Below are 18631 nucleotides of genomic sequence, written 5' to 3' on the forward strand. Positions count from 1 at the left end.
CTCAGTTAGTGATGTAGAATCGGTGGGTGGGGCTAAACAGACGGTGATGTAGAATCGGTGGGTGGAGCTAAACAGACGGTGATGTAGAATCGGTGGGTGGAGCTAAACAGGCAGTGCTGTATAATCGGTGGGTGGAGCTAAACAGGTAGTGCTGTATAATCGGTGGGTGGAGCTAAACAGGTAGTGCTGTATAATTGGTGGGTGGAGCTAAACAGGTAGTGCTGTATAATCGGTGGGTGGAGCTAAACAGACGGTGATGTAGAATCGGTGGGTGGAGCTAAACAGGTAGTGCTGTATAATCGGTGGGTGGAGCTAAACAGGTAGTGCTGTATAATCGGTGGGTGGAGCTAAACAGACGGTGATGTAGAATAGGTGGGTAGAGCTAAACAGGTAGTGCTGTATAATCGGTGGGTGGAGCTAAACAGGTAGTGCTGTATAATCAGTGGGTGGAGCTAAACAGGTAGTGCTGTATAATCGGTGGGTGGAGCTAAACAGACGGTGATGTAGAATCGGTGGGTGGAGCTAAACAGGCAGTGCTGTAGAATCGGTGGGCGGGGCTAAACAGACGGTGATGTAGAATCGGTGGGTAGAGCTAAACAGGTAGTGCTGTATAATCGGTGGGTGGAGCTAAACAGGTAGTGCTGTATAATCGGTGGGTGGAGCTAAACAGACAGTGATGTAGAATCGGTGGGTGGAGCTAAACAGGTAGTGCTGTAGAATCAGTGGGCAGGGCTAAACAGACGGTGATGTAAAATCGATGGGTGGAGCTAAACAGGTAGTGCTGTAGAATCGGTGGGTGGAGCTAAACAGGCAGTGCTGTAGAATCGGTGGGCAGGGCTAAACAGACGGTGATGTAGAATCGGTGGGTGGAGCTTAACAGGTACTGCTGTAGAATCAGTGGGCAGGGCTAAACAGACGGTGATGTAAAATCGATGGGTGGAGCTAAACAGGTAGTGCTGTATAATCGGTGGGTGGAGCTAAACAGACGGTGATGTAGAATCGGTGGGTGGAGCTAAACAGGCAGTGCTGTAGAATCGGTGGGCGGGGCTAAACAGACGGTGATGTAGAATCGGTGGGTAGAGCTAAACAGGTAGTGCTGTATAATCGGTGGGTGGAGCTAAACAGGTAGTGCTGTATAATCGGTGGGTGGAGCTAAACAGACAGTGATGTAGAATCGGTGGGTGGAGCTAAACAGGTAGTGCTGTAGAATCAGTGGGCAGGGCTAAACAGACGGTGATGTAAAATCGATGGGTGGAGCTAAACAGGTAGTGCTGTAGAATCGGTGGGTGGAGCTAAACAGGCAGTGCTGTAGAATCGGTGGGCAGGGCTAAACAGACGGTGATGTAGAATCGGTGGGTGGAGCTTAACAGGTACTGCTGTAGAATCAGTGGGCGGGGCTAAACAGACGGTGATGTAGAATCGGTGGGTGGAGCTAAACAGGTAGTGCTGTATAATCGGTGGGCAGGGCTAAACAGACGGTGATGTAGAATCGGTGGGTGGGGCTAAACAGGCAGTGCTGTAGAATCGGTGGGCGGGGCTAAACAGACGGTGATGTAGAATCGGTGGGTGGAGCTAAACAGGTAGTGCTGTAGAATCGGTGGGTGGAGCTAAACAGGCAGTGCTGTAGAATCGGTGGGCAGGGCTAAACAGACGGTGATGTAGAATCGGTGGGTGGAGCTTAACAGGTACTGCTGTAGAATCAGTGGGCGGGGCTAAACAGACGGTGATGTAGAATCGGTGGATGGAGCTAAACAGGTAGTGCTGTATAATCGGTGGGCGTGGCTTAACAGAAGGTAATGTAGAATTGGTGGGTGGGGCTAAATGGGCAGTGGTGTAGAATCAGTGGGTGGGGCTAAACAGGCAGTGGTGTAGAATCAGTGGGTGGGGCTAAACAGGCAGTGCTGTAGAAGTAAGAGTTGATCTTCTTCTATGGAGGCGGGGCACATTCCGCAAACTGTCATTTTGAATATAAGCTGTTTTTAGATTAACACTGTTTTAGACTTACTGTTTTTAATGACCTTTTGTCTATCAAAAGATCAGGGGAATTTAGATTTCTCTGTTCATGACCCCTTTGAGTGTTTCGTTACTTTAAATAAAATAAATGCAACTGAAATGTAATAAATAATAAAAAATAATAACTATAAATATATATATTTTTTATTATTTTAGCTAGTTTCCATGGCAACATTTTTTATTTCAATTTAGTTCAATTTGATGTGTAAAATAACTTCAATTGAAATAAAAATGAATAAAAACTACTGTATACAGACATAAAATGTAAAAATGTCAAAAGCACAACATAATTACTAAAACACGACTAAAAATAAAAAAACTGATGTAAAACTGATTCAAAACATTCGTTAAAACTTTACTTTCTCAATGTACTGGAAAACAAGAAAAAAACATTAAGAATTTTATTCTATATTTCTTGATTTCATGAATTGCGTGCAATCTGACATTTTTCAGAATTCAATTTCAATAGCAATGCAACTCATGTTGCATTCTCAGTATTACAGTAAACATGTTACTGCAGTCTTTTCTATTTCAGATCATCTTCTGTCATGAAAAGGAAATAATACGAGGTGAATCTTGCATATTAAGTTACATTTAACTGGTGTAAAGTCATAGCTGATGTTTGTCGCTTCGTTGTTAAACTCACACTATGAAGTCGTGACCTTACAATTACTGCCAGATTTGTCCCTGCAGGGAAATCATCTGTCCCCATAAACTCTGACTCGATCTGTCCAGTCCACTCAACGCCAGCCTGAGAAGTGAGATGTGTCACGTGCGGCTCGTCCATTAGACACGAGGAAACACATCAGGCCAAGAGCCTCTCAGAGCCTTAACAAGCTGCCAATGAGCTCATCACACTCACTCCATCTAATGCAGACTGTCAGAGGAGATGATGAAGATGGAGAACTGATACCGACTTCCTCTCGAAGGCTTTACAAAGATAAAATAACATACAGCTCTCACAGAGGTGCAGCTGTTATTGTGACGAGTGACGATAATCACAGTCTCATCTTCAGACACTGAATGCATTCCTGTACACTTTATTCATCAAGACTTCTTCATTAAAATTTTGCATGTGTTTTTTGTTGAGTGATACATCAGGCTGTTATGGCTTATGTAGTCTGATATGGTGAGAATATCTACATTATCATGTTTTATTAAAAAATATTAGCATATCACAGCATCAAAAAACATGAATAAAATGCATGGCTGCCTTCATAAAGCTTTAGATATTCTGATTCATCCATCAGTGTGCATCAGATGACTTGAAATAGCACAGATTCTACAGTGGAAATGCAATAAAATGTATTTAATAATACATGTAAAAAAAATTAATAAATCTTAATCTTCAGTTTTGATATATGATTGATCTAGCAATGACTAATCTCTTAAATTAAAAATAAAATGAATATGTTTGGAGTGCTGACTGAGGACTGCATTCTGATTGGGCGTGGGTCTGAAGCCCCGCCCACAACGACCCTTATGCAAATGAAAGTTACATGCAATAAACATGATTTATATTTGGCACTGCACTGATTATAATTCACTTGCTCATACAGGAGATTACAATCACAAATGAGAGCGCTTATAAAATATAATCTAATATCTGAAGTGTTTTTCAACATGAAACGTTAAATGGTCTCCTGCTTCATTTGTGAGCTTTTATTTCCCCTGACAACTTGAAGGAGACACATCTGGGATAAAGTTAATCAATAAATGAAATTATAAGATCTCCTGAGCAGTGGAAGAGCATGTTTGAGCAATGCATCTGTCCTATAAGCAGATTATAACAATGCTTTAAATGAATAATTATTCAATATTATTTTAAAGGAATATCACACGTTTTATAGATGTTTTAATATAAACTTGCCAAAACAATAACACCATATTTTTCAAAAACTAAATTGTAATTAAATTGTTTGGGTCCCTTTGTTGTGCTTTTATGGCAAGTCATTTTACCATTTACTCCTTGTAACGTAGTAGGATCTAATTTCATCTACATTAACTTTTTTAACTACTAGTATCTTTTCCATTAAGTACTTGTACTTATTCATTAGATGCTAGTGCTTATTAAATATAAAATAATAATTCTTCATTAGATACTAGTTCATTTATTAGACATTAGTACTTAATGATTAGCTACTACTATTTACTAGTTCCTAGTAAGATTACTTGTTTTACTAGTATTTTTTTAATTGAATTCTACTGTGGGCATTTGGACTAGTCATAACATAAGACGAGTAAAAATGTAGAAATTTAAAAAGTAACACGTTTTACAAGTACTATATCTATTAAATTCTGAATATCTCTGGTCTAAAAGGTTGCTAGTAACTAAAAAATAAGTTCTAGTTATAATTTTTCTTAACAAGTAAAGTAACTAAATACTAGTCACTTTTGGAAAAAGTAACAGTATCTAATAAATAAACAACTAGAGGCTAATGAATGAATACTAGAACTTAATGGAAAAGATACCAGTATCTAAAAAACATTTACTAGTTGTATGAAAATAGAAAGTAATACAGTTTTTAGATTAGATGATAGATTAATGATAAGTAGTAGTAACTAATAGAATAATAGACATCAAAACTGACATTAACCGTGCATTAATACTTAAGAATATGAACCTTGACTTCCCGTCACAGTTTGGAATGATTGCGATTCTTCTGCTCATCAAGGCTGCGTTTATTTAAAAAAGAATACAGTAAAAAACTTAAATATTATTTTTTATCTAAAACAGCAGTTTTCTGTGTGAATCTGTGTTAAAGTGTAATTTATTTCTGTGATGCTCCGCTGTATTTTCAGCATCATTCCTCCAGTCTTCAGTGTCACATGATCTTCAGAAATCATGAAAATATGATGATTTACTGCTCAGAAACATTTCTGATTATTATAAGTGTTGAACACAGTTGATATTTTTGTGGAAACTGTGATGCATTTTATTTTTCAGGATTCACAGATGAACAGAAAGTTCAAAAGAACAGCATTTATCTAAAACAGAAATCTTTTGTAGTCTTATAAATGTCTTTACTGGCACTTTTCATCAGTTTAATGCATCCTTGATCAATAAAAGTACTATTATTCTATTTTTTTCTTACCCTACTTTTGAATGGTAGCCTAGTGCATCATGGTTTTCAACATTGCTAATAATCAGAAATGTTTCTTGAGCAGTAAATCATCATATTATTCTGATTTCTGAAGATCATGTGACACTGAAGACTGGAGGAATGATGCTGATGCAGAAAATGTTGAAGCGGTCAGTCGTTAACAGTGTTGAGTAATAACCCTGGAGGGAAGAGAGCAGCAGAGGACCTGAAAGAACACACACATCTCCTCGCCTCAAAATTACATTTTATTAGGTGCATGAAAACCGTGCTGACATATTTTATTGGATTTTGAAGAACTATGTTGACACGGTGAATTTCACAGGATGTTTAATGCGAATCTCGGCGCTCACAAACGCAGTTTTCTGAGGGTCGATTCTCCGCCCGCGCCACCACAATAAAAAGCAAACAAAACATAATCAAATCATACTTTGATCAATCGCCGTGCTCCTCCAAATCAAATAACCGTGAATAACTCACAATAGCAGGTCCAGCTGTGTTCGTGACACGTTTGAGGATGAAAATGTGCAGAATGTACTCTATGTGTTTATGACTATACAAAGTTTTCTCTTCACAAGAACATGTGTTTGTATTACACACATTATCAAATTATAAATCAAATATAGCGTAAAATATAACTGGATGATCATCAACTAAAATATTCTGTGTTTTCTCCTATTTTAGGGTTATATCATAAATAAAAAAATAAAACAATAACTTCAATTATATATTTATTTATTTTTTATTTTTTTCGATTCTAGGGTCTGTGAATCTTTTGATTCAGATATGAATAATGGTTTGTGAATGGTTATTCAGATTGGGACTTTGGATCACATACTATGAATCTTTTCTGACTTCTTTTGTTAAACAGTACAAACATACAGTAGTACAGTAATAAAGATTAAAAATAAAAAGAAAGTATTCAAAATGGGTTGCCAGGTTAAAAAAGTAATACATTTACATCTTAATAGGACACATAGGAAGACTATAAAAATGCAGTTTTCACTGCTTTAAGATGAACAGAACAGATTGTTTCCATATACTCGTCTAAATCAACTGTGGATAAAGAAAAGCGAGATTTATAGCCAGTGGATTTTTATGCACTTTTAATTTGGTACTATCTCAGTCCTGCAAATAGTGTGATCACAGAACCAAAATCAGGGAAGCAATCTAATTATGAGTTAAAAAGCTGATGTAAAAATGTACACGCCCCCTTAACCCTTCGAGGGCTGTTCATCTATTCACATTTTTCAAACACTTATAATCTTTTTAAGCTTTTCATTCACGAAGATGATAAATGTGCCAAAAGTCAGTCTCCTGGTGGAAAAGAAAGACTTTTGAAATGAAAAATGACATGAAATGACCATCACAACCAGTAGATGGCAGCAGAGGATCACTCATTATCTCATTATGTTTTTAACATCTTGCTCTTTGATTCATTATAAAATGACTATAATACCAAATTTGAGTACTTCTACTGTACTGAAGCATAGCAACTGCAGGAAGTGTCAAAGTTTCACGTCATCATCTCATGTCAGGCTCAGACACAACATTTTTAAAATGTTACTTCTTGTTTCAGAATGTTCAAAAAACATTCAAATGTAACATTTCCATGATAGAACGGAACATATGTGTCACGTTCGGGAACACAGGAGACGAGAGATCCAAGTGCAGTGTGAGATTTATTGGGTAATCCAAAATCAGAGTCAAAACAAGCCGGGGTCGTAACCAAACATCAGTCCAAAACAGAAACAAACAAACAAACAAACAAACAAACAGGATCAGGAACTCGAAAACTAGGAACGTGAGGAAACCAGGTGACGGAAAGTAAGGACTCCATGAAGACAATTGGAACAGACCGGATTATATAGGCAGGGTAATGACTATCAAGTGAAGACACCTGAGTGGAATTAACAGGAGTGCAATTACTGTGATGAAGGGACAAGGCTTTGTGGGAATTGTACGTAGTGCCTGCGGTGAGGAGCCTATGGGGAAGTGAGACCACTAGTGGACACCCAGGGAAACACAGACCAGACACCGTGACAATATGTTTGCGAAAAATACACACACAAAAAAGTTAAACATTTAAAAAACTGGATGTTCATAATTAACATTTTCCTAACGTTTGGAAAATGATCAAATAAAATGTTCGCTTATAAACTATTTTCATAACTTAATAGGAACGTTAGCCAGAAGATATTTTTGTTAGCTGGGATATTGTCAATATTGAGATTTGTTTTGCTCCAAAATAATTGCTTAGTTTTTGATTGATTCAGTGCTTTTTAAAGAATCAATGATTCAATGACTCGTTCGTGAAGACTTGCTTCATTCATGAATGAATCAGCTGTTTTGAATGAATCGTTTGAATGAATCAATCAATCAATCTTGAAGACAGTGACATGTCTCCATCTGGTTTTAGTAGTAAATGAAAGGGGAACATACATTTCCAAAAGGTTAGAATAGTTGCCTCTATAATGGTTAATATGCCCCTGGAAACAGATTTTAATTTCACCACTTAATGGAAAAGTTTCTTTCGCTGCTTACAGGTTCGGGATCATTTTTCAGGTTTTTTCCTGGCATTATAGAAATGGCTGCTGTGTTTGAATAAATGCATTACTGTAAGTAATGTCAGAGGCTGACTCTATAGTGGATTTGGCATTAATCATAACATGCACAGTTCAATAACAAACCTCTTTCTCACAGATTGACAAACTGATTCGACTTTTCTAAGCGAAGAGAAGTATGGAAATTGATTCTGACAAACCTCAGTTTGGTTTTAGAGATGAACAATAACCCCACCCTGCTGTTTCTCTGGCCAGAACGAAGTAATCATCACTGTAGTTTCACTTACAGGACCTGTTTGAGACAGTGTGTGTCTGTTCTTCTACTGCCCTCTGCTGGAGACACAAACACCAACATTTCCATCAAATCCCATGCTTTCAGATTTCAGAACACATTTTAGAAATACTACAGTACAAATAAACAGGCTGATATTTCATCAGAATCAGAATATATTCTGGCATATTTAATAAAATATTACTAAACATTGCATTATTTCCCCATCATTATAATGCAATGCTTTCAAATGCCATTGATAGTTTTCAGAATAGACTGATATTATCCAGGCACTGTAGACCAGTAATTTTAATAACAGTTATAGTGTTTATTAATATTTTGAATTAGCTTTTGTTTTCATCTTTCCTGTTTTTATGGTAATTTTAGTTGAAGTATTTTTTTGTGCTTTTGTTGTTTTTATTAGTTTTAGTTTTTAACAATTTCAGTATTTATTGTAGTAATTTTAGCACTGTAACTTAAAACATTATAAAGTGTTTTTTTTTTCAAGTTTTTCATCTAATTTATATTTTATTATCTTGGCTTCCAGCTTTACAAAAACATTAGTTTTAATCATTTTAGTAGACAGTTGCACTGAAGATATCGGTATAGGGTTATTGTAGCATTATTTAGATATTATAATAGTATTAATTAATTTTTTAGCTTCAATATTTATATTTTGTTTCCATTTTAACTTCCAATTTAAGTTAAGTTTTCATTGTATTCGTTTTGGTTTTGTAATGCATTTCTATATTACTTCAAATTTAGTTTTAGTCATTTCAGTACTTTAGGTTTTTCTTCTAATTTATATTTTAATTCAGCTTTATTTCAATTAACTATTGAACTAATTAACTAATTATAATTATTCAAATAAACACCAACGCCATAGATATTAGTATTTTGACTAAGCCTTTGTTTGTTTGTTTTATTTTAATTTTGGGATTTAAATTAATTGGCTTTTATCCTTTTTATGAATATTCTTATATTTAATAATATGTAATATTTTCAGTTTTTATTTCAATGAATGACAGCAGTAGTTGTAATAGTTTTAATAGTTTTCATTAACAATAACAACTATAGTATAGGCCAATATTACTACAGTTCTGAATATTTGGCCTTAAAATAATACAATCTTTTAAAATTTCACGTCTAATTCTTTAGTCATGCACCATCTAAGGCCTGTTTGCTATTCCCGTATCAGCACTGCATTAGTGTGAACCGATTATAATTCATTGTGATTATAACACAATGAACACAGTGCATCACTACAGAAGAAGCTCTGGTCTGTTCAGACAGGAACTGCTTCTCATTTCTGCCCTGCAGTTACCACTAGAGGACAGCATTTAATACACACACAGACCAGCATCACAGATCAATCCTGGAGTAATACAGGCCTTTCATTCTCCAGCATGATCCTCCAGCAGCAAGACTCACTGTCTGGACTGAAACTCAGCTACAGTATCTAGATCTGACCAGAAATAAAAGCTTGAGAAAACACGCACTGGAAGGCCACTGTATCATTGTTTGTGCATGAACTTCTACTTCATTTTGATGTGCTTTCTTATTACAGTAAATTGTTGGAATTAATGAAGCATTTCAACAACTTACTCGACTTACACAACTAAACTGATATCACCAAACATCAGTCATAAATTCAGATTATTTGCACATGATTACACTGGAAACAGAGATTATTAGAATATGTTTTACATGAAAAATAAAGTATTTCAGTCTTTCAGAATTATTGTTCGATTCAATGTGTTACTTGCTGATTCTTTTATTATTTGTATAATCTGATAGCAATAGTTTCAGACCAAATTCTGCACCACATGCTTTGGGTGTTTATGTATTTATTAGCATTTTGACTGCAGCTTTTATTTTAATACATTCTGTCTTCATGTTCATTTTAGTTTTAGTGATTTTGTTTTGTGCTTTTGTAAATTCATTAGTCTTTGTTTTTTTTAATATTTTTGTCACTTGCTGTTTCTTTGTAATTATTTATGTTTTTTTACAATTTCTTACAAAAGAAATTGTTTTTATCTATAGTATAGTATAGTATGTCTATAGTATTTATTAATATCTTGACAGCTTTTCTTTTCTGTTTTCACATTCGTTTTAGTTGAAGTTTTAGTAATTGTTATGCTTTTGTCATTTTTACAAGTTTTTTATATTTCTATTTTTATTTCAACTTTTAATTAAATTCAGTGTTACTTGTTTCTTTGTAATTATTAGAGTGAAAGTTGTTTCAAAGTAAATCCTACATGCATTTTTGTTTACTATAGTATTTGTTCATATTTTTGACTTAACTATTTTTATTTTCATCTCAATTTTAGTTGACTTTTTAGTAATTTTGTTTTATTTTATCATTTCTGTTTTCATGTTCATTTTAGCCTAAGTTATTTTGTCATGTTTTAATTTCTATTTTTAATTCGGTTTGTTACTTGCCGCTTCTTTACAAATAATTGTCCATGTTTCTATCAATTTCTACGTTAAAGTTGTTTCAAAGTAAATCTTACACCTATTTTTTCAGTCTATGTACACTGCATTGCATGCATATTAAATTCCACCATGCAAATATTCCCAAAAGTTATGAAACAAGTTACAATAACACCGGTTTAATTATTAAATCTATTAAAAATTGTATGTGGATCTCAAATGAAACCAAATATGGTGTTTAAAAAGCGTGTCATGATGTAATGCTGCCAAACATTCACATGCTGGAGGTTTCTCGGGCAAAGGGGCAAACTGAGGCTGATCTACCCGCCCCTAACAACCATCACAAACCACACACAACAGCAGCAGCAGCTCACATTCACTCAGCACGAACACAAACACGCTTTAAACCCGACTAACTCCGCTCAGACTCACCCGCGATGAGGCACAGGACGCGACCCCGATGACGTCACGGCGGCAGAAGTTCGTTTGAAGTGCTTTATCTAATGACTTTAACAGGTGAGTTTACCGACACTGAGCGAGATTCGTCACGTTAAACCTACGCGATTCTTCATTGACTGTCGTAAACATGAAATGAGATCGATGAACTTTAATATATGCGCGTGTGAAAAGAAACTCCGATTAATTTATAATATCAATAATGTAAGAATAGGCTATTAAGCGTAACGTTTACTGCAAACCGAATCACTACGAAATCATCAAATATACCACTAACATTTACAAATATTATTCTGAAAATATCTAATTTTTACTATTATTTTTTAAACCGCTTGTCTGTTTCATAAAGAACATCAAGACGAAATAGTATAATATAGGCCTTCTGTATTTGTCTCACTATTAACATTAAAGATATTATTCTGAAAATTTAAAAAAAAATGTCTAAAGCAGTTTATTTCATTAACAACATTACGACGACATATTTCAGTATAATATAATATACTGTATTTGTCCCAGTTAACATTAAAAATATCAATCTGAAAACCTCACCTTTACAATATCTTTTGATGCTGTTTATTATTTTCCAGTGACGTCACTGCTGCAGCGATTTCATAAATAACATTATGACATCTTTAAATATACTGTAATATATTGTATTTGTCCCACATTTAACATTAAATCTATCATTAAAAATATGAACGAGAGACAAACTTTATTGTAATGGTTCACATTTTCTCCCTTAAAAACAAGCACAGAGATGCTTTCAGGTAACACCATGGCACTTTTAGAAACTTCTTCAGCTTCTGTGGTACAGTTGTACTGCATTACAGATATTCTTACCTCATCTGATCCTTAAGATTTACTTATGTAACCTAATGTAGAAAAAAAAAAGTGGATTGTTTAGATGTAGGTCACATTTCAGACAAAACGTTTTCCAATCTAATGTTGAAATCTGACTGCTCTTTATGTTCATCAAGTAGCTCGCACATGTTCTGTGTCGACCAGTGACGGACATGAACGGGAAAGGCTGCAAGCTGATGGTTTCTCCGTCCGGTCCGGCTCAGGCTCCTCACCTGAGGGTCCAGACGGGTCACTCCTGTTCTCCATCGCTCCATCCCAACTCCACATCCGGAAACCCGGCCCTTCTCCCCGCGCTGAGCCTCCGCCGACAGGTGCTGACCAATAGGAAGCTGGGCTTTCCGCACTCCTTGCAACATCAAGCCCCGCCCCTTTCACTCCCAGCATCCTCTTCCAAACAGTCAGCTCGACCCAGCTGCCCAGACAATGGTATGAAAGGTAAACAAGAATAAACATCTCAGACTTAAATGCACAGAGTTTGCTTGTTCCATGTTCAGTGGCTTGAAAGAGCATCTGCTGTTCATAAAATTAAAAAGCATTAAGCCATGTCTGAGCTCCTCTCTACCCATAATGCTCAGCTCAGTGAGCCAGAACACGAGACACGATGATTTGAATCGGATAAGGGACTATTGAACATCCCCCTGCTGTTTAAACAGCACTTCCAGCGATCATTTCGTCTCTGACTGTCAGGACAAAGCGAGGATTTGCACAAAAGTCAAGTCAGACCCATGATGTCCTTTACTGTGACTTTCCTATTTTCAACCATCACCATCCAATTAATAGATACAAATTAATTTCGAAGAAAAAAAAGGCATTTCCAATGCTGCTCATACAATGTAACATATTTTATGCAGATTGTTTCAAAGCATTATGTTTTGGGTTAAAATTCTAACATTCTTAGAATATTAAAAAATAAAAGTTCAAATGTTATCTTTTGAGTGAAAAAGTTAGTAGGATGTTGTATTGATGTTGTATGTTTTTGTAACATTAAAGTAATATCATGGAGATTTTAACGTTCTTAGAAACATTTTGATTAAGATTCAAATGTTATAGTCGTGGTGGAAACGTTGTGAGAAACATTTTTGTAACCTTTAAATAACGTTCTAATCAAAACATATCAACATTTTAGAAACATTTCAAAATCAACATTTTTAGAACCTAAATTTGTTCCTTGTTTTCTGTTTTGTTTGACCGGACATACATTCAGTTCTCTGGACATCATCTTGTCTTGTGACCAAAAACACATTGCACTGATTTACCGTACATAAAGGTTTATCCTTCAGTAGTGTCCAGCAGCTCCGTCCATGTCTTGTCCCCAAACCCTGGCTCTCATATTTTTGATGATTAACCGAGCAGAAAGCTTGTACCCAAACCAAAGCAGAGAGAGAAACTCATTAGAACTTAACAGAGCAGAAACACTTCCTTGGCTTATGGGTTTGTTATAAGAATTCCATGACCATTCATGTGTTTCTGTTTGATAGAGACCAAAAAATATCACATTAGAGGACAAAAGCTCTGGTAGTCCAGCCAAAAAAAATATTTAGTTTTCATTAAATGTTAATATACGGGAACTAGATAATATCTGGAAATTACTGATTGATTTGTGATTTATAACCCAGTATTATTGATGCTTCTGAGATTAAGTCTTTATAGCCATTTTAGCAAAACCTCAACTATATATGTGACCCTAGAGCACAAAACCAGTCTTAAGTGTCAATTTTTGAAATTGAGATGTATACATCATCTGAAAGCTGAAAGTTGATGTTTGGTTTATTAGGAGGACAATATTTGAAAATCTGGAATCTGAAGGTGCAAAAAATCTAAATATTGAGAAAATCATCTTTAAATTCGTTCAATTGAAGTTCTTAGCAATGCATATTACTAATAAAAAATTAAGATTTGATATATTTACGGTAGGAAATTTACAAAATATCTTCACTAAACATGATCTGTACTTAATATCCTAAACATTTTTGGCATTAAAAAAAATCTATAATTTTGACCCATACCATGTATTGTTGGCTATTTCTACAAATATACCCCAGAGACTTAAGACTGCTTTCATGCTTCAGGGTCACATTTTAGCCAGCTTTTTATGCATTACAAGTATATGTTTGTGTATCAAAGCAATGCATGTGCTGTAAAGCTTCTGTCCCAGCGAGTTAGCTCATGCATGAGGTATAGGAAGTAAAGCTTGCTTAAACGGCACAATCTAGAACAAAACAATATTTAATAGTCTGTAAAAATTTGCAATGCTTGAAAAGCCTGTTATTATTATTAAGCTTTGAATTGTTGCGCCTTGCAAATAATCAGAATTAAAATATCTGAATTCTTAGTTCAATCTTAATGAGTCATATGCAAACATAAGACGTTCTCGTAAAGTTACCAACACTATGGAAAACAATAAAGGCAGAGAAAGCAGTACTGAGAAATCAGGATATGACCAATCATAGTCCTGTTATGCTGTACAAGGAAGGAAAATAAGTATGTCTCCAAGGCAGAACGGTCTCCGATCTACTGGAAACACAGAGCTTGATTATTAGTTCGCTGCTGGAGACTGCTTTTGAGTCTTTTACTGCCAGTTTTTCCTGATGTTTAATGGATAGCTTCTCTGGCAATCTGAACTTTAGCATTAGTACTTTGTTCTTTTCACAAACTTGAAATTTTGATTTAGTGCAGCTCTCACAGGAGACTTTCTATAATGCAGGTGAAGTCAATTATCATAATTCGATCTGATATAAACGTGAGTCTTTCTCAGGTTACTTGTCTTTGGGGACGAACAGAAGAGTGTTTGGACCGTGTGGCGGTTCAAACCTGCAGGTGATGAGCAATGCAATGTTGGTCCAGAGTCTGGGTCCGGTTTCTCCACAGACTTCAGCCCAAAACGGCCCACATCACTCACTCACGGTTCCCTTCGCTGACGCCAGGTAAACATTCTCACACGCTTAGAAATAAAAGCTCTTTTTAGCAGTGATGCCATTTTTGGGTTCCTTAAAGAACATTGTTCCTAAAATAAATGTTTTTTTCTTAGTGCGAAGAACAGTTGAGTTATCTAAGGAACCTTTTTCTACTATAAAAATAACCTTCTGTGGAATGGAGAGTTTGCATGAATGTTAAAGGTTCTTTACCATAGACACCAGTGAAGAACTTTTATTTACGATAAGGGAATAATTTACCCATTACTTTATCCCATTACAAACAAAATTATGTTTTTATGTATCTTTACACCGTACAACAAAAGCATGCATTGGCCTCAGGCTGTCAAACTCCAAACTGCAGCACAAAAGCAGTTTATTATAGATTTACAAATTATAAATTATAGATTTTTCTTTTATGCCAAAAATTATTAGGATATTAAGTAAAGATCATGTTCCATAAAGATATTTTCTAAATGTCCTACCGTAAATATATCAAAACTGAATTTTTGATTAGTAAGATGCATTGCTAAGATCTTTAAAGATGATTTTCTCAATATTTCGATTTTTTTGCTCCCTCAGATTCCAGATTATCAAATAGTTGCATCTCAGACAAATATTGTCCTCCGAACAAACCACACATCAACGGAGAGATGATTTATTCAGCTAATAATCTAAATTTTGAGAAATTGACCCTTATGACTGGTTTTGTGTTAAACATTATACTTAATACTTATAAAAGTTTTCGTAATCTTTAACATTACAATCACGACAAGCGAACTAGAAAACATTCAACAATATTAAAAATAACATTTTGGGTACAAATAAAGTTAGCAGAATGCTTTAAGAAATGTTTTCGAAAACATTTAGTAACTTTATAATCACGAGAAGAAACATAGACATGTGAACGTTTTACAAAACAACGATATTTCGGTTTTAAAAGACACCATTAATGGTATATGAGCTAAAGTGGGTGATTTTTCAGACTTGGGACTATCCATTACGTATCTTGATTTTGAAAAGCGATGGCTCTAGGCCTATTTAAAGTAAAAGAAAAGAGTGACCGGGATATCCTTTGAGAAAATCATTTGTAGTGTTTCATTCAAACCCATAAGACTAATGCGCCATGGGCTCCCTTCAGATTTCCCCAATTCCCAAATCTGTGTTGAACATAATTTGAGGATACTTTTTGGTAATTCTGGGGTGATCTATCACAGGTCTTTGCTGTCCAGAGAGTCTTTGGCCTCGACTACCCTCAGCCTCGCAGAGACGCAGTCGATCCGCAGCAGTAAGCTGGACTGGCCCTACGCTTACCGCGTTCTTCCTCCTCTCGGGCTTCAGACTTCAGAAGCAGCCGATCCGCATCTCATTCCCGGATCCGAGTCCGTCTCTAACCCCACGTCTCTCCCGCATTATCTCTTCAAGGAGGACAGCAACCGGTGCAAAAAGCGATCGCTGTCCTTGTCTCCGCTCTCGGACGGCATCGGCCTCGACCTCAACTCCATCATCAGAACCTCTCCAACATCTTTAGTGGCGTACATCATCGGCTCCCGCACGTCGCCGGCCTCGCGCCCCACTCCTTCACCTCTGCAGACGGATGTTTGTGGACACCTGCTGGGCATCAGAGGCAGCTGCATCCCTCATCCCAACCCCGGAAAACATTTCACCATGGACAAGTCAATTCAGACCCCAATTGTCCAGCCGCTAGAAGACCAATTCACCAATCTAGCAGTGGAGCACCAACAGGAGATGCAAAAAAACAGCCTGTCGCCTTCAATACAGCTTCAGTTTGAGTTGGCTGCCGTTATCAGGACGCCCAGCCCTCCTCGAGGCCCTCCTCCGCCCTATAACGCCCACATTCAGATCCCAGCGGCGTCTTCAAACAACCTCAGGGTCCTTCCGTCGACTCTCTGCCCGATGCTGGAGGAGGACGAGGACGAGGACGTCAGCGGAGGACACTGCTGCTGCTGGATACACTGCGGCGCTGTTTACGGCCAGCGAGAGGAGCTGGTCAAACACATCGAGAAGATCCACGTCGACCAGCGCAAGGGCGAGGACTTCACCTGCTTCTGGGCTGGGTGTCCTCGCAAACACAAACCCTTCAACGCACGCTACAAGCTCCTCATACACATGAGGGTCCACTCCGGGGAGAAACCCAACAAATGCTCGGTGAGTCCATGGAGATCTAAAGTCGATTGAATTTAAATATGCAAGCACAGACTAAAAAATAAATACATTCTATAATAATAAAATATACACACAAAAAAATTTTAATAACAAATAAATATAGGTCATTTATAAGAAATATAACATGTTCGTAAATGGAAATCAAGTAAACATTATTTGGGAAACAATCAAATATATATATATATATAATTTATTTAAACTAGTTGTTAAGGCAACATTTCTCATTTTATTTTAGTTTAACTTAAAGTACTAAAATAACTAAAAATAACTGAAATAAAAATCTAAATTGTAGAGATTTTAAAAAACAAAGATAACTGAAAATGACAAAGTTACAAAGACTTTAAAATAAAAAGAGAAGATACATATAAAACTAATTCAAAATATGAACAGAAAACTAGTGTATATTTATGTTAATGTCTATACACACACACACACACACACACATATATATATATATATATATATAAATGCACACACAAACCTTTTTTTGTGTAACGTATAGGCAATTTTACTGCAAACATAACTGGAAATAAAATAAACATTAACTGGAATACAATCAAATTAAATAAAAAAGTACCTTTTTTTATTTCAACTAGTTGCAAATACAACATTTCCCATTTAAATTTAACTTGAACTACTAAAATAACTAAAGCTGAAATAGTTGTAAAGTAAAGGGAGTTTGATTACTAAAAATCTATAATAAAAATGGAATAAAATATTCAAAATATTAATAGAAATTAATACCAATTAATATTACTAATAAAAATAGTATCTAAATTAAATTAAAGACTGTGTGTGTGTGTGTGTGTGTGTGTGTGTGTGTGTGTGTGAAACAACACTCTCTTCACAACTGTGTTTCCAACACAACCACATTAGAATAAAAAGCTACTTTATGTTTCTAAATTGAACTTTTAATATCGTTAGAGAACCATTAAGGAGCTTTCTTTATTTAGAGTAATTAAGAGATCTGCACAAACATGCACTTTATTAAATGCCTGTGTTGTAGACACCAGGGTAGAGACACCATCCAGTGGCTGCATACATTTCTGGTTTTGCAGCACATTACAACACAGTAGTGCTTCAGGAAATCACTTGTTTTCTTCTGTCTACCATTAATAGCATCTCTAGTGGAGAAATAGCCATCTATGTCTTGCTGTTTAGGTTTAAACTTAGCTAATAACACATTAAGACATCAACAAAAAAACTAAATCCCTGCCATTTAATCAGTATAGTTGTGTGCTTTATTGTGCTGTTGTGTAGAAGCTGTATTATACTTCATTTGTGAGTTTTTCTCCTCTCTTTTAACTCTAATTAGTGATTATCCTTTATGGTTGACATGGGAGTTGTGCGATTATGCTGTTATTAAATAGGGACAAAAGACCTGCATTTAAGATCTGACACTTCGATCAAAAGGAGACGTGTGATGTGATGCATTCGGTCCTGGAGGCTTTATTTATAAACGAGATTTCCTGGAAAAAAAGTGGTGCTTGAATGCACTGGGAAAAAAAAGGAGAATATATTTAAAGGGATAGTTCAGCTAAAAAACTAAGGTCAGAATTTACTCAGTGATTTTAGCACGTTGCTATAGTTTGTTTTCAGTGTTAGGGTTCTGATCAGATCACGATCTATAAACAGTGTCTCTAGTAGAGCATGTTTCTCATCGAGACACTTCTCGTCGGGTGTTAAGTCGATCAGTCATTAATAGCACACACATACCTGTGGTCAAACTTTAGCTCTGCACACTTACTCATTACCAAAGCCTTTGCTGTTGCCTTGGAGCCGGGAGCAGTCGGATGGTTTTCCAGTGAGCGTAAGAAAAGACAAAACTCTGAG

At 36.0% G+C, this 18631-nt stretch overlaps 1 protein-coding gene and 1 long non-coding RNA gene across 3 annotated transcripts in view; one reads left to right on the forward strand and one right to left on the reverse strand.

The window, feature by feature from the left end:
- The window catches only part of LOC132132067 (uncharacterized), a 52735-nt gene extending 41643 nt beyond the window's left edge, over window positions 1-11092 (reverse strand). Inside the window, exons 1-2 of the long non-coding RNA XR_009429000.1 lie at window positions 10815-11092; window positions 7879-8011 (exon numbers count right to left, since the gene is read on the reverse strand). This is a non-coding gene — a long non-coding RNA (uncharacterized LOC132132067). The remainder of the gene's footprint in view (window positions 1-7878; window positions 8012-10814) is intronic.
- The window catches only part of glis3 (GLIS family zinc finger 3), a 22213-nt gene continuing 14114 nt past the window's right edge, over window positions 10533-18631 (forward strand). For both annotated transcript variants that reach the window (XM_059544283.1, XM_059544284.1), the window contains exons 1-4: window positions 10533-10902; window positions 11819-12134; window positions 14455-14623; window positions 15829-16780. In XM_059544283.1, coding sequence (XP_059400266.1) covers window positions 11852-12134; window positions 14455-14623; window positions 15829-16780 — 1404 coding nt within the window. In that variant the 5' untranslated portion in view covers window positions 10533-10902; window positions 11819-11851. The remainder of the gene's footprint in view (window positions 10903-11818; window positions 12135-14454; window positions 14624-15828; window positions 16781-18631) is intronic.

This window comes from Carassius carassius, chromosome 49, assembly GCF_963082965.1.
Source record: "Carassius carassius chromosome 49, fCarCar2.1, whole genome shotgun sequence".
NCBI classification, from domain to species: domain Eukaryota; kingdom Metazoa; phylum Chordata; class Actinopteri; order Cypriniformes; family Cyprinidae; genus Carassius; species Carassius carassius.